The following is a 15,616-nucleotide window of genomic DNA, read 5'->3' on the forward strand; positions in this document are numbered from 1 at the left end:
ATAAACCATGAATATATATGTATATAAGCATCCCTATAATTCCATTTGAAATACAGGCTTTTGAAAAAGTTGACGAACTAGTAAAGTATCAACCCATTTTAATAGGTTGTTACTTAACTAAACCATGGACTCAGATATTGAATTCTTCCCCCTCCATTTCGGTCACATTTTCAGAAGATACGGGTGAGGAGACAACACCGCCAGTGACGACACCACGAGACCCGGCTTCGCGAGCCTCACCCACCGCCGAAGTGGGCAAGCTCTGCTCGGGCCGGTGCAAGTGGTTCGACGTCTCCAAAGGTTACGGCTTCATTACAACAGATGACAACAGCGGTGATGTCTTCGTCTATCAGGTAAAATATTGAATGAATTTTTAAAATTTAATTGGAACTTTGAAGAAACATCGCACTGACAGGCCTTTAAAGGCAGTGGACACTATTGGTAATTACTCAAAATAATTATTAGCATAAAACCATTCTTGGTGACGAGTAATGGGGAGAGGTTGATGGTATAAAACATTGTGAGAAACGGCTCCCTCTGAAGTGCCATAGTTTTAGAGAAAGAAGTAATACTAATTTTCTACGAATTTGATTTCGAGACCTCAGATTTAGGACTTGAGGTCTCGAAATCAACCATCTAAACGCACACAACTTCGTGTGACAAGGGTGTTTTTTCTCTCATTATTATCTCACAACTTCAATTGCCGATTGAGCTAAAATGTTCACAGGTTAGTTATTTTATGCATATATGTTGAGATACACCAACTGTGAAGGCTAATATTGTCCACTGCCTTTAAACCGCATGCTTTTTCGACTGAACCAAAATTCACCCCTGCTTCGTTTTTGAAAAGGAACTTAGGCATTTTCTCCTTGGTAAAGGGTGCCCTATGAGAAAATTGTAAATTTCTACTGGAGCATTTCAAGGGCACCAATGCAATGACCAAGGGGCATGGAGGCAGTTGCCTTCGTTGCCTTCACTGTGCTGACCATGCCAAACTGCTTTCAAAGCAAAGTATACCTTTGGTTGATTGGATTCGTTCGATTGATTTATTCCTACGCAAATTTAGATGTATACAATAAAATTAACCTGTGAAAATTTCATTCATTTCAAAAGGTGGTCGCCCAAAATCCGGAGCAAATATGTCCACTCGAGAAGCAATCTGGGGGCATAAAATCTGACATCTTTTTATACATGTAACCTCACTATTTCTAAAGGAAATGTTTCTCAAAATGTGTTATACAATAATATCGAAACCTGATGTAGGTTTAAAACCAAAAGTGTTGAGCCGATTGGCATTAAATATTAACAGTGATTACCAAACGTTAAACACAGAAAGTAGCTAAGCACATTTCAATTTAAATTTTTAGCCACACAACTGTCATCGACTTTTAGTCCTGCTTAGATATTTGTTCAGCAGAAATGAACACCACGCCGCCATTTTGAAATTACGCAACATGTCTTCCCAGTTCAATCCGTGCTCTAACTTTTACAAGAAAAGTAGCACTTGGTCAGCTTGCAAATGTGGCTTTGACTTTTTAAGAAGAAGTTATCTTAAGCAAGCAAAGCAAAAGTAGTTTAATGTAATCCATTGTAATCCAAGTTCTAGAAAAGACAACAGGATAATCCGTAAAGCAACCTAGTAGTCATGCAGGCTTTTTCCCAACTGTGACGTAACGTATAGTGGTAGTGACCGAAAGCAGTTCAGTAAGTGGCCTTTCTTGCTAACTAGTGCAGTGTGTTTGTATAGTAATTATCGAGTCTGGCTAGCTGGCGAGTAATGCATCGCAATAAGCGGATTGAGCAAAGGAACGGAGAGGAAGAACATTTAGGAAGGGAGATCATGGAGGAAGGAAAAGCACGGAGGAAGGAAGAGCATTGATGGATCCTTCCTCTTGCTCTTCGGATGCTCTTCCAGGAAGACCTTTGAGGAAGGAAGACCTCCACCTTTGAGGAAGGAAGACCTTGGAGGAAGGAAGACCTTGGAGGAAGGAAGACCTTGGATGAAGGAAGAGCATGGACGAGGGAAGAGCACGGAGGAAGGGAGGCCATGGAGGAAGGAAGATCATGGAGGAAGGGGTGCCATAGATGAAGGAAGAGCTTGGATGAAGGAAGATCATGGAGGAAGAGCGAGTATGGAAGAAGGAAGGGCATGGAGGTAGGAAGAGCATGGATGAAGGGAGACCATGGAGAAAGAAAGAACATGCAGGAAGGAAAACCTTGGAGGAAGGAAGAGCATGGAGGAAGGAAGACCGTGGAGGAAGAAAAGGCATGGAGGAATGAAGCACATTGAGGAAGGAAGACCATGGAGGGAGGAAAATCATTTAGGAAGGACGATCAAGGCCACAGAGAGCCCGGACTTCCTGCAGGCACAATGTACGTGCACACACCTCAATCAATTGAAGGAGACAACAAACTTTCACATTGCATGAAGATGGCAACGTACGAATAGTTTTTTTTTTAAAGAAAGACGCTAATTTTAAGGTGGTTGTTTGGGGTTGTTGTTTTTATTCTAACGTCCAAAATGAAACGGCTCATCTGGCCGGCCAGTTCTCTGGAAAAGTAGTATTCGATATCAAGGTGACACGTGGTCTTATTACATTGCGGACAGTGTCAATCGGCGGCTGTCGACCAAGTGGGGTTATTTACGTGGGAACGTCTCCCTCCACATGCCGTGTGAGCCAGAGAATGATATCAAAATGTGACCTATGACTTCACATGTTTTCAAAAGAGCCACCAAGCCTGGACTTCCTGCAGGCAGGATTTGTACACCGCTCGTTGGAAGAAAACAAAATATTATACTCCACTGAGATTGCACACAGGCTGTCCATTTTTTTGTTATCATCTTTTGATACGATGAAAGGGGTCATGCACACATCTCAAAACTTGACCAGCTGTTACATTTTGTTTTATAACTCTTGGATTTAATCGGAAATTATTTATACACAAAATTTAATTTTCCCATAATTTTATGACCAAAAGTGCAGTATCCTGCCTGGTAGAAGGGCACAGTGTACATGGTCACACTTAGTTTAAACAGATATTATTGTCACACGGTTTATAGACCAAGAGTTTACAAACTGAACCATACATAAATATGCTCCCCCCCCCCCATACATCTCGTTTGAAATCATTAACTTGGCTACACCCCCTCCCCTTCCGAGGCCTGCTGTTTCTTGCTTGAAAGGGCAAGGGCTGCAAGGGCACCAAGGCATTTATCCCTTGGTAAAGGGCACCCTATGGTATATATGAGGAAATAGTAGATTTCTACTGAAGTATTTCAAGGGCAACAAGGCAATGGGCCAGGGGGCATAGAGGCAATCGCCTTCGTTGCATCCGTGAAGTATCAGGCCTGCGTGTCAAGGTCACGCTTATTGTAAACAAATGCCACGTGGTCTATAGACCAATAGTTTATACAAACTAAACCTCCCCCCACATCATGATGGCCCAATTTCATAAAGCTGTTATAAGCAGAAAAAAATGCTTGACGAATTGCTTAGCCTGAACGGGGAGCAGTCACAACAATGTCGACCGTTAAGTTTACTTTTGGCTGGCAACCTGTTTCGTTTAGCAACACTTTTTTTCTGTGATTAGAAAATGTGTGTCCTTCAGGCTTTATGAATTTGGGCCCATGTAGGAAAACATTAACAAAGCTATATACACCCCCTCCCCTTCGACTTGAACACCACACCACCACGAGGCAACTAGGTTTTTTTTCCTCGCGTGGGTGGTCGGATAAGTGGTGGATTTGTGGTCATTGACTGTCCACCCCCTTCTCTCATCCCCCAAATTCCGAACATTCTTACGGACAATGCCGTGGGTACAGAATGTTGTGCCCCTATTGTGCCTTGACCAGCGGTAACCTTATAGAATTATTCGGGGATAATCGAATGGTCGTCCCTTTTTTTTGTCAGCTGGGGGGTAAGATGTGCGGGGGTAGGGGGGGGGGGACACAAGCTTCTAATTTGGCAAGCTATGGTGACACTGGGTGTTAGAAAGTACATTACGTGCATACATAACGTATACTTCAGTAATTCGCAAAGAGCTTTCTCAGGGCTTGTATGTTTCGTTATTGAAAGGGCAGGGGCACCAAGGTATTTCACCTTGTGGTAATGGGCACCCTATTATAAGAAAATTGTAAATAACTAATGGAGCAACTGATGAGCGAAACTGTTCCGGTTTTTTTTGTGGAAACCATTTTAGGGTCCACTTGTGCAAAATGACGAGAGCATGGGCTAACACAGATTGATTTGAATAATATTATATCCGTCAAGTGATGTTCTCAAAGGTAACAACAAACAAGCAAACACTTCTTGGACAGCTATAGCGTTGAGATATTTCTTATGTAGCAAGGTCTTATGATCCATGCTCTGTTATCTTACCCCCCCCCCCCTCATCACAGCACCTAGGCCCAATTTCATAGAGCTGCTTAGCACAAAAACTTGCTTAGCATGAAATTTCTTTCTTGATAAAAACAGGATTGCCAACCAAATGTCCATTTGTTGCATATTGCTTGTTACTGGTATTCAGCTGTTGTTTGCTTATCCTGAAAATCACATGGAAATTTGGTTGGTAATCCTGTTTTTATCAAGGAAGAAATATCATGCTTAGCAAGTTTTTGTGCGTAGCAGCTCTATAAAAAATTGGGCCCAGCTCAACACCTCAGAACACATGCTTGTATGCTGTATTTTTGTAAAGGGCAAGGGCACCAAGGCATGTTTTTATTGGTAAAGGGCGCCCTATGACTGAGGAAATTGTGCATTTCTCCTGGAGCATTTCAAGGGCACCAATCCAGGTCGCATGGAGGCAATCGCCTTCGTTGCCTCCGTGAGGTATCGGGCCAGGGGTCGATTTCACAAAACTCTTCCTAACCTAGGACTAGTCCTAGGCAATGCTAAGAGTATGGACCAGTCCTAAGTTAGGATCAGTACTTAGGACTGGTCCTATCTCTTAGCATTGCCGAGGACTAGTCTTAAGTTAGGAAGAGTTTTGTGAAATCGACCCCTGAGAACATAGGAAGGGACTATGATCAGAATAACACATTATGTTATGTTTTTCTTGTTAGCGGTTTGCATAAAAATAACAACATGGCAATAGATGTTAGAACTGCACTCCATCAGTGTGTAGTATAGTTCTGTTTCACCCCGTGCGGTTTCACCGGCAATCATGACCACACCGGTCACCAACCTCTATCATTAGCGCGAGAGGGCGGGCATCTATGACCTCTGCCTGTCATACAGCTCGATCCGAGGTCATCGTGTGAACATGCTAGTCTCACCCAAGTGTCGTTTTGCTCTGGAACATTTCCCTCCCTGGGGGAAATAACTTAATCTGCCCAAGGGAAAATGTGACCAGTTCAAAGAAGGGCTTTGTGTTCATTTCGCCAATTAGCCCAGTTTTTGTTCATACCCTGTCCACACTTCTTGAACTCTCCTATAATACTTTTGTGGTCGGAACATTTTTCCCGAAATGTCATTGAAAATCACTTCATTTTTCAAAAGAACCATCGGGGAATAAATCTAATGCACGTATACAGTTGTCAGTTCTCGGCAAAAAAGGGAACGATTATAATCACTCTGAAAATGAATGGCAATACAACTTATTGGTTAGAAGCCTTCAACAGCCTACGGTAGCGTAAACCATTTTAAAAAAACATTTCACATCGGAATAATGTGGGTGGGTCAATTTGAAACTGAGAAGCAGAGTGTGTATTCCGATAGAGGGATTATTCCTCGGTGATATCTCCCAAAAAACGACCATCTTTTGAAATGAGTTTTACACATGTTAAAGGCAGTAGACACTATCGGTAATTACTCAAAATAATTATTGGCATAAAACATCACTTGGTGACGAATATTGGGGAGAGGCTGATATTATAAAACATTGTGATAAACAGCTCCCTCTGAAGTAACGTAGTTTTTGAGAAAGAAGTTATTTTCCACGAATTTGATTTCGAGACCTCAGATTTAGAATGTGAGGTCTCGAAAGCAAGCATCTGAATGCACATGACTTCGTGTGACAAGGGTGTTTTTTTCTTTCATTATTATCGCGCAACTTCGACGACCGATTGAGCTCAAATTTTCACAGGTTTGTTATTTTATGCATATGTTGAGATACACCAACTGTGGAGGCTAGTCTTTGACAATAACCAATAGTGTCCACTGTCTTTATGGCCCGGTCACACAGGCCCCAACAACGGTAACGAGAACGAGAACCATAAAAATGCACGCCCTCGGTTGGTTGAATTGCTCCACGCGGAATATGCCAACGCTCCTTCAACCAATCGAGGGCGAGCATTTGTATCGTTCTTGTTTTCGTTCTCGTTTAATATCGGGGCCTGTGTGACTTTTAGGCCTTTTAGTTTTATTGTTTACATCTATGATATATCGGATTGAAACAATCGAACGGATCAAACCAAAGGGACTTTGCCTTCAAAATTCATCTAGACGTTAGTGGCTCATGACGAACGAAACTGCTCGCAAGAAACAGCGCCCCCTCTATCGGCCCATTTTTTGCAAATTAACATGATGACACCCACTTGCCTTTGATTGTGTATATCTTTTGATGATGAAACCCTTGTCCCACACATGGACTACCAATGACGTAACTTTGGGGGGCTGCAGGCTCAGAACCATTGTACCAACAAATATGATCGAAACATTCACAAATGAATATTTCAATACTTTAAGGCGGCTTCCCCAATAATGGTGTCTTTGCCTCCTCCCTATCCCAAATGTAAATGCCTACTTACGCCATTCTAGACTGGCCCTACTCTCCGCCATAAGAATTACTTAGGAGAAATTTAACATGTTTAGACCCACTTCTCAGTTGGTCACATTTATTTTCCATAATATGAACCCAAACTACTCCATCTACGTTCAACTTTTATAAATAACAAAAAGTCCCCAGGCAGCAGGCCTGGTTGCTGTGGTTCGTTGTATGAATAATTACACACAGGCCACAACAACAGAGAGACCACGGCGCAATAACTGTATCGAAGGTGACAGCCAAGTTGAGGTCACACAGAGTTCGTGTCATTTTTACGCTGTGGAGACATTGAACTTATAAAGATGTGGTGACGTAGAACTATGGCACGCCTGATACTTCACGGAGGAAACGAAGGCGATTGTCTCCATGCCCCCCTTGTCATTGCATTGGTGCCCTTGAAATTTCCTTTTAGGATGCCATTTACAAAGGAAAAATGCCTTGGTGCCCTTGCCCTTTCAAAAACGAATATACAGCCTGCTATGGTATTGACAGTTTCTGGCATAAAAAAACAACACCCGAGAATAGATTGTATATGTGGTTTATGAAACAAAGTGATTTCTTATTCTAAACGTTGTGTGAAATATTACTCAGTGTTAAAGGTTATTGCAGTTATTGTTGAGGAATTTTTTTTGTGGTCGATGCCTTTTTCCACAGGTTTGTTATCTCATAGATTGTTGGTCATAATCACACACAAAAAAACAATGACAAAACATGAACACAGTGTAAGACTACTTTATCAGGTCCTCAATAGTCCCTTTAAGAAGGTCATCCATTTATAGCACACCGAGCCTGAGACCCCTCTGTACACCAATAATAGTCCATGGCACAACACTGGTGCCCAGCCTGAAGCGCTATAGAGAATGGTTGTACTCCCGTTAAAGAGGCAGTGTGTGTGTCAATCTTTAGAACGAGGTTGAACGTGCAATTGAGTCGGTTGACCTCAATCTGCATTCATGGGAACTTCTTTTGTCAACCTCATATATCATGGAGCTTTTTAGGAAGTAGGAATGGTCCTCAATGGTACGATTTGGTGCCATTACTTCATGAGAAGTGAATGGTGCCGTAGAGGTGTCGAATGTACGGGCCTTGTCACACCATGGTCACACGAGGCATCACGAGGCAACTTTTGCAGGCAACTTGAAGGCAGCCATTGGGGTAGAAATGGACAACCAACTGCAGATACTGTTTGATATCATTACATTGTGGGGTGCTCCATGGTCGAACGTAGAACAGCCATGTCAGACAAGGCAACGTTTGCACTAAATTGCAAGCAACTAACTGCAGTGCTTGCTTATAGAGGACCAATTTGGCAGCATAATATGGAATAATTTTTCAAAAGATGTCTTACGATCCACAGAAAAAGTATGTGCACATGCAAAGTGTGAATGTCTTTTCTTTGAGGATATTGCTTTGACATTGCTTATCAGAAAGAATAAGGTTACCATAATTATACCAGCCAGCCAAACTGTGTCACAGTTTTGGAGTGGTATCTGACCAGCTCATTTCTGCTTAGCATAAAGTCGCTGTAGCTGAGCAAATATTATTTTCTGCTTATGCAGTTCTATGAAATTGTGGCCCGGTGTGTGTTAAAATATAACTGACCATCTGATACTCCATTGCCTTAGTGCCCATGAAATCCCCAGTAGAAATTTACAATTTCCTCATGGGTGTCTTGGTGGGCTTGCCCTTTCAACAACGAAGCACACACGCCTGACTGACGTTTCCTTTCATATTCTAGTGTCATTTATCACATTTTGTATTGACTAAGTTTGATCGATCGGAACCCGTTCGAACTGAATGGTTTTTATAACATAGAGCAGAAAAACATACTCTTGGCTTACTGTGCATTGTTGTCGTGTCAATATTCACCGCGGAGGTGGCCACGTTTTCCTGGTAGGGACATGAACTTGGTGCTTGTTGAACACGATGTTTGGTATTAATAGGTGTTCGATTCAAACGCACCGGTCCGTGTCGATCCCATATGGCAATGGGTGCGTTCGTTTAGCTTCCCTGGGTCGACCCCGGTGTGTGGCGGTTTTTTTCCAGGACGAACGTGTGCAGATAATCACCCACGTTCGTCCTGGGAAAAAAAACCCACCACACACCGGAGTCGACCCAGGGAAGCTAAACGAACGCACCCAATGATGGTCGAATAAATGCAGAAGTGCGGTGTCCCGTTTGAACGTCCGGTAGACTGGTACCCTGTCTTTATTTATCTGCAAGGACCATAAAGACCGGTACTGGTTCAATTTCATTGGATAAACGTGCAGTGATGACGTATATCTTTCTATATCTGTGTTGTAATTGGTCCGAGGTGATGTTTGGCAGCTGCACTTTCGGTCGTCTGCAGATTACATGAACGTAGGATGAGACTGCGAATCTCCATGTAAAATGAATGCGTGGTCAAAAGTGGTGATGGAAATCTAGGATGAAAATACTTGCGATATGCAATAAAACAAAAATCAAAATAAATCCGTGGAGTTTAACAAACACATATTTCATTAACTTTAAAACATATGGAAATACTAAATTCTCGTGAGGTTTACCATGGCCTTCTGTTGGTTGATCTCTTTTGTCAGTTGCCTTTAGCTCCCTTGCAAAATATTACCATTAAGCAAGCCCCGCACAAAAAAAAGCAAAGGTTTGTTTGTCGACCTGAATCGAGCAGTTTTTTCCCCTGTTGAGGACAGTCTAACTATTTTGTGTGCTCTAGCAATCCTGCAGATACCAACCTAACATTCATGACAAATATTGTTCAACTGGTCCTGTTTCCGCTGATATTGAACTGTTTACATTTGTGGTGAGGGGGGGGGGGGGTGCTGTGGGTGCTGTTTTTCTATGGAAAGTAAAATAAGGAGAATTGTATGTGTGTGTTTTGATATCATGTCTTCTTCAAAACTTCACCAGTTCCTAAGTGGGCCCCTTGAAGGGAGAGCCTTTGGTAATAAAACAAAAGTTAATGACCATTTTATAACATCTTACTTTTGATAAGAGAAACACTGCGTGCCTGGCTGTTGATAATGTTTAACATAACATAACGCTTCCAAGAACCAAAGGTATAAAACTTTGCCTTTAACGCCCAGTGGGAGAGATTAGAATGCAAAACATCCGATTCACGTGTAGCAAAGATTGCGATTTGTTATTTTTGAAAACATGGAGGGAACCAAAACATTTGGCTAAACGTCTCGTATCATCATGGTTGGACAGATTGACGTCATGGCAGTTTGTGTAGAATGATACCTGTAATTTGAAGCAGGTGGCCAACATTAGTAATTGTCAAAGACCAATGTCTAATTTCATAAAGCTGCTATAAGAAGCTTTATAAGCACAACACAAATTTAGCTACCAGAAATATGTTACTAGCAAAAATACCGTTTCATATGTTAAGTTTGTAGCTGGTATACTGCTAAACTGCGCTTAGCAGACATTTGTCAATCCATACAGCTACATGAAATGAGCCTCAGTATCCGCACATTGAGTGACCCAACAACATACATGAAATGACAAACCTATATAAAAAAATAAAAGTTTCTGGGGTCGATTTCACAAAGAGTTAGGACTAGTCCTAACCTAAGAGATATCAAAAACGTACAGCTAGTCCTAAGTTAGGACTAGTATAGTAACTCGTCCTAACTCTAGATAAGACTAGTCCTAACTCTTTGTGAGATCCACCCCAGATCATGCGGCCATCGGAGTAACGAGACTATAAGTGGAACCCCAGATCACTGTTTTCAAACATCGGATTTCATTCTGGCGGGAATCAGAACTAATTGTTTTACCAAAATTTTTTATGTAAACAACAACAATATTAAAGTGGAAGACAACAACAACCTGTGAAAGCAAACTTCGGTCCCCGGTGCAAAGGTCGAGTACCACGATTTCACACAAAAGTATTCACATAGACTTGTGATCAAGTCGTAAAATGTCTGTCGCTGTAACACCGTCCGGACTCTATCCGCGATTCCCGCATCACTGGGGATATTCTCGCGAGACTGCTAGCCCCCGCGAGACTACTAGCTCTCGTGCTGTGCAGTCTTTTAAGTAGTCTATAATTTAATCTGGATACAGCATTAGAGTTAATTCTCCATTTCTTTCTTCGTATGTGCAGTCCAGTATACAGATGGGCGGATTCAGAAGTCTAGAAGAGAATGAGGCTGTAGAGTTCGTCTTCAAGATATCAGGGAAGGGTCGAGAGGCGGAGTCTGTGACGGGACCCTGTGGGGAAGATTGCAAAGGCAGTAAGAGGAAGGGAAGAGCAAAACACAGAAGAAGAGATGACAGGTACTATCATAAAAACACATTTTGTGACTGAATTTTCCATTTTTCTTGGATCTAATAAAGCCATCATTAAAGGGGCAAATTGCCGTCATGATATCTCCTAATTTGTGCCGTTTTGGAATTGCTCCTATTGTCTTATTGTTCATGCACTGAAACAACTTTCACCAGTTGTATATTAAGTTATTATCAAAAACATGTTTTGTGACTGAATTCTCAGTTTTTCTTGGATCTTCTTGGATCTAAGCCAACATTGGTTGGGCACATTGACTCCAAGTATCTCCAAATTGTGCTGATTTGGGTTTGCTTCTTATCATTTTTAGAATTGTTCATGCACCGAAACACCTATACAGTTTGTTGAAGTGACTGGCGATTTCACAAATAGTGTAGGACCAGCCTTAAGTTTTTAATATCTCCTAGGAATAGTCCTAACTCTTTGTGAAATCGACGCCATCATGCTGGACAGTTTTTCTTTGAGTTGTGGTCTCCTATTGCCGGATATATGCACAACCATTTTCAATTCTTGCCTTTTCTCTCTTCAAAAGCAGGTGTTACAACTGCAATGAGCATGGCCACCACGCCAAGAACTGCACGGAGCCTCCGCTACCCAAACGCTGCCACCACTGCAAGTCGGAGGAACACCTCGTTGCCGACTGCCCGGACAAGCCGGCCCAGGCGGAAAAGACGCCAGACAACGGCCAAGAAAGTAGTGACACACCCGGAGACGGGTCTGGTGCCCCGGCTACATCAGGAGACCAGTCTACCTCATCAGTGACCTCAGAGGGTAGTAAAAGCTAGTAGTAGAAACAAAAATAGTTACCACGACATCAGAAGCGGCTGATATAGTTGTGGACTATTTTTTTTTGTGCTCCGGCGATTTTTTTTTACAGGAAAAAAAAAGAAGAAAAAAAAGAAACTCAGGTTGACTTTCAAAACGGTGCATTTTTTTTTTAAGAAATCGGTTTAATGGGTGTTTTTTTGTTGTGTGTACATGGTGATTGGTTGATTACAGGTGGAAATCTGTCTGCCGTTTTTTTATTGCAGGTTTAAAGAGATGAGGAGAGTTATTGGCCAAGAAAACAAGAAATTCCGAAAAGAAATAATTCAGCATCTGAAACCGTATTGTTTTCAAGAAAGGCCCACATTTCAAATACGGGTGTGTTTTTATACACTTTTTTGTTTTTGTAGTTTGAAATGTAATATAAAGTAGAACTAATTGTTGCAAGCAAACCCACACTAACCCTTCGATTAGAAGTAGAAGTAGTTGTGGCTTTTTGTATATTGTTATTCCAACTCCGTAGACTTCCAAATACTTCCTAGGAATTGAGAAACTTGCAACAAAGCCTCTTAGTTTTCTCAGTTTGTTTTGTAGTCCGATTAAGATGCTTTCTTTTGTCCAAGAAAAGTTGAAGTACTTTCGTCAGAGACTTGTCTTGATTTGAGCCTTCCGAGTGTTGGAAAACAATTTTTGCAAAGAAGTCTTTAGAGTAAAACATTAATTCCTAGGATTTTTTGAAATCTGACGTCCGACACAAAGCCAGATTAGTGCTTTCTTTATTCCTGCAGTGATCATACACTCAAACTTTTGTTATTTGTTGTTTATTTTAATGATTTTGGGGTGAAAACATTTCAGTATTATGTAAAGGTGTACGGACGATTTAAAGTTTGGATGTTTTGGATTGAGAGGTTTATGCAAGCTTTAGACAGCGCCCTCTTTAGTTGTATTACTGCAAAGCGATCTCTCTCTTTGGCATAGTCTGAGCGCTTGACGTCGGGATGCGACTCCTCGGGGCTTTGTGAAGCGTCAATACAAGGGGACCAGCCTATCTTTGACGCTGCACAGCGCCCTCTGTTGGTCATGTATCGGCTGTTAGAGATCAGCGATTGTACTGCAGTCGCTAAAACCCGAATTGTTATGATCTTATAAAAACAAATTATTATGCATGTATATATAGTATTCCAACCATTATACCTGTTTTTTTTATTGAAACAGATAGCGTCCACGATACTCCCGTTGTTAAAGACTTATAGGCATTGGTTATGACAGTAAAAAAGTAATCTTACTTGATGGTGTTTTTTCTGCAAGGTTTGTCCAAATTTTGACCGGGATGTATTTTGTTTGTTTTCGAACATCTTAGTGTCCGTTGATTATATATCAATACAACTTACTATAACAAACGGGAACTTCAGTCGAAATGACTTCGCATGATGCTTAATACCTTACCAGTTCAATCTTTATACTAGTTGGCTAAATGACAAAACATACATGCTTTCCCCAGGGTCCTTTCCCTTATCACTTTGTGGGGGAAAAATCAAGTAAAACAAGTTTAGAGATGTGATCCAATTTGCGACAATTGCAATGGAATTTACCTAATTAGTTTCCCCTCCATCCAGCCCTCAGTGCATGACGAATTGTTCCTCTTAAGTAAGTCCAGGGTCACTGTGGCACACAATCTAAGCGTCTTCTTGGTGGTTTAATAAGCGATGCTTTGACAAGTCAGTTGCAACACTGATGACAGTTTTCAATCAGAATTAATTGTTAGTGTTAGACGTCATCATAACTCTGACGTTTTTGTTAACATAAATCTAAAGGTTTTACGTCATTATTGTCATTATTGACATCGATGATTTAATGAAATATTGTAGATTGCGGAAAAAATAGGAAAAACATCTGTCCTGGGGCCTTAATCTAGTTTCATAAAGCTGTTAGGCATTTTGTTCCTTGCAAAGTCCCTTGCTAAAGTTAGGGAGCCAGTAAGAAGCAGTTTACCTTCTAAGGTTGGTGTTTCCCTTTAAAGACACTGGACACTATTGGTATTGTCAAAGACTAGTCTTCTCACTATGGTGTATCTCAACATATACATAAAATAACAAACCTGTGAAAATTTGAACTCAATCGGCCATCGAAGTTGCGAGATAATAATGAAAGACAAAACACCCTTGTCACACGAAGTTGTGTGCTTTCAGATGCTTGATTTCGAGACCTCAAATTCTAAATCTGAGGTCTTGAAAACAAATTCACGGAAAGTTACTTCTTTCTCGAAAACTACTCCACTTCAGAGGGAGCCGTTTATCACAATGTTTTATACTATCAACCTCTCCCCATTAAGTTGTTATGCTAATAATTATTTTGAGTCTTTACCATTAGTGTCCACTGCCTTTAAAGGTAGACTTTTTTTCTGTGCTTAACATGTTTGAGTGCCACTTTCTGAAACTGGTAAACGGGGTGGTCTAAACGTGTTGCACGAGGTGCATGACTCACTTAATCATTTTCTTCGAATGTTTGGTTCATTCTTAAAACTGTTTTCATAAACCAATCAAGATACGCCAGCTGATTGGCTCGCTTTCATGATGGACAGCTACTCTTGTTCTTAGGGGCGTGGCTAACGCTGCATTTTTTCACCAATCATGCTGCGAAACGTGTACAAAATTAACACAATGCTGCCTTACCATTTGCTGCCTTAATAAATGCATTTATTCATTTACAAAAGTATTAATATAATTACAATACTCAGATAGCTGTGTCCTAATTGGTTACCACTAAATAGCATTCCGAATGATCGCATGACGTTTAAAGGCACTGGACACTTTTGGAAATTGTCAAAGACCGCTTTCACCGGAAGACGATCAGAGCATACTGATCGAAACGTCGAGTTACATTACTTTAGAGGGAGCCGTTTCTCACAATGTTTTAGACTACAACAGCTCAACATTGCTCGCTATACCAAGTTTTCAGTAACAATTATAATAATTACCAATAATGTCCAGTGCCTTTAAAGATGTTTTTATAATGTGTTGATCACATTGACATAATATTCTTGATTTTAGGTTGAGGGTTTTGAAAAACACATTGCGAAATATATATTGCAGCTTTATGTATTCAATTCGTTATATTAGATCCTCGTTATATGCATTTCTTCCCAACTCAGAGTCAATACCCAAAAACGTTAGTTAATTTTTAGCCATACAAATCATGTCCACTGTGTAACTTCTTTTGATATGCATGCTTTTTATTATCTTATTATAAACGCTTTTGACTTCTGATTATGAAATAATAATCCAGGAAAGGATCAAGTACGATTTAAAGAAAGAAGATGATAAAAAGTAGCAAATAATCAAACAAAACAAAAATTAAATCAGTAAAAGAAATAATGAAAACGGATATTGTATTTTTGTACTTCAAAACACCAGAAGAGTTTTCGTAACAATCTCAGGTTTTGTTTTTATGTGACGCTCAGGTATTTAAAAAACTTGTCTGCCTTTTCGCATTGAAACCATTGTATAGATTTGTGAAAGATTGAAATAGTAAAGTTTTTTTTTTGTATTAAAAAAAAAGCGATTGGACTCTCGGTGGGAAAATAGTATAATTATTGTACTGTTATTCGTAAAAGTTGTGTTTGCTTTTGTGACGTCCAGTGACATTATTTTTCAGGATATTCGTTTACATTTTCTGTACATGGTGGTTTATCTTGAAAGTAATTGGTTATTGCATAATAATGTGACCTTATTTTAAACCTTTGCATTGACGTAATGGCCAGCTACTCTCTATCCATTCAACCATTTAGGGATATCAAGC

The 15,616-nt window shown here is 40.6% G+C and overlaps 1 protein-coding gene across 2 annotated transcripts in view; it reads left to right on the forward strand.

Moving 5' to 3' along the window:
* Window positions 1–15,375, forward strand: part of LOC139947246 (protein lin-28 homolog A-like) — a 35,986-nt gene extending 20,611 nt beyond the window's left edge. Inside the window, exons 2-4 of one of the 2 annotated variants that reach the window (XM_071945130.1) lie at window positions 175–353; window positions 10,874–11,046; window positions 11,586–15,375. In XM_071945130.1, coding sequence (XP_071801231.1) covers window positions 175–353; window positions 10,874–11,046; window positions 11,586–11,838 — 605 coding nt within the window. In that variant the 3' untranslated portion in view covers window positions 11,839–15,375. The remainder of the gene's footprint in view (window positions 1–174; window positions 354–10,873; window positions 11,047–11,585) is intronic. The other variant, XM_071945131.1, reaches the window with a different exon arrangement.
* The last annotated feature ends 241 nt before the right edge of the window (window positions 15,376–15,616 follow it).

This window comes from Asterias amurensis, chromosome 14 (assembly GCF_032118995.1).
Source record: "Asterias amurensis chromosome 14, ASM3211899v1".
Classification (NCBI taxonomy): domain Eukaryota; kingdom Metazoa; phylum Echinodermata; class Asteroidea; order Forcipulatida; family Asteriidae; genus Asterias; species Asterias amurensis.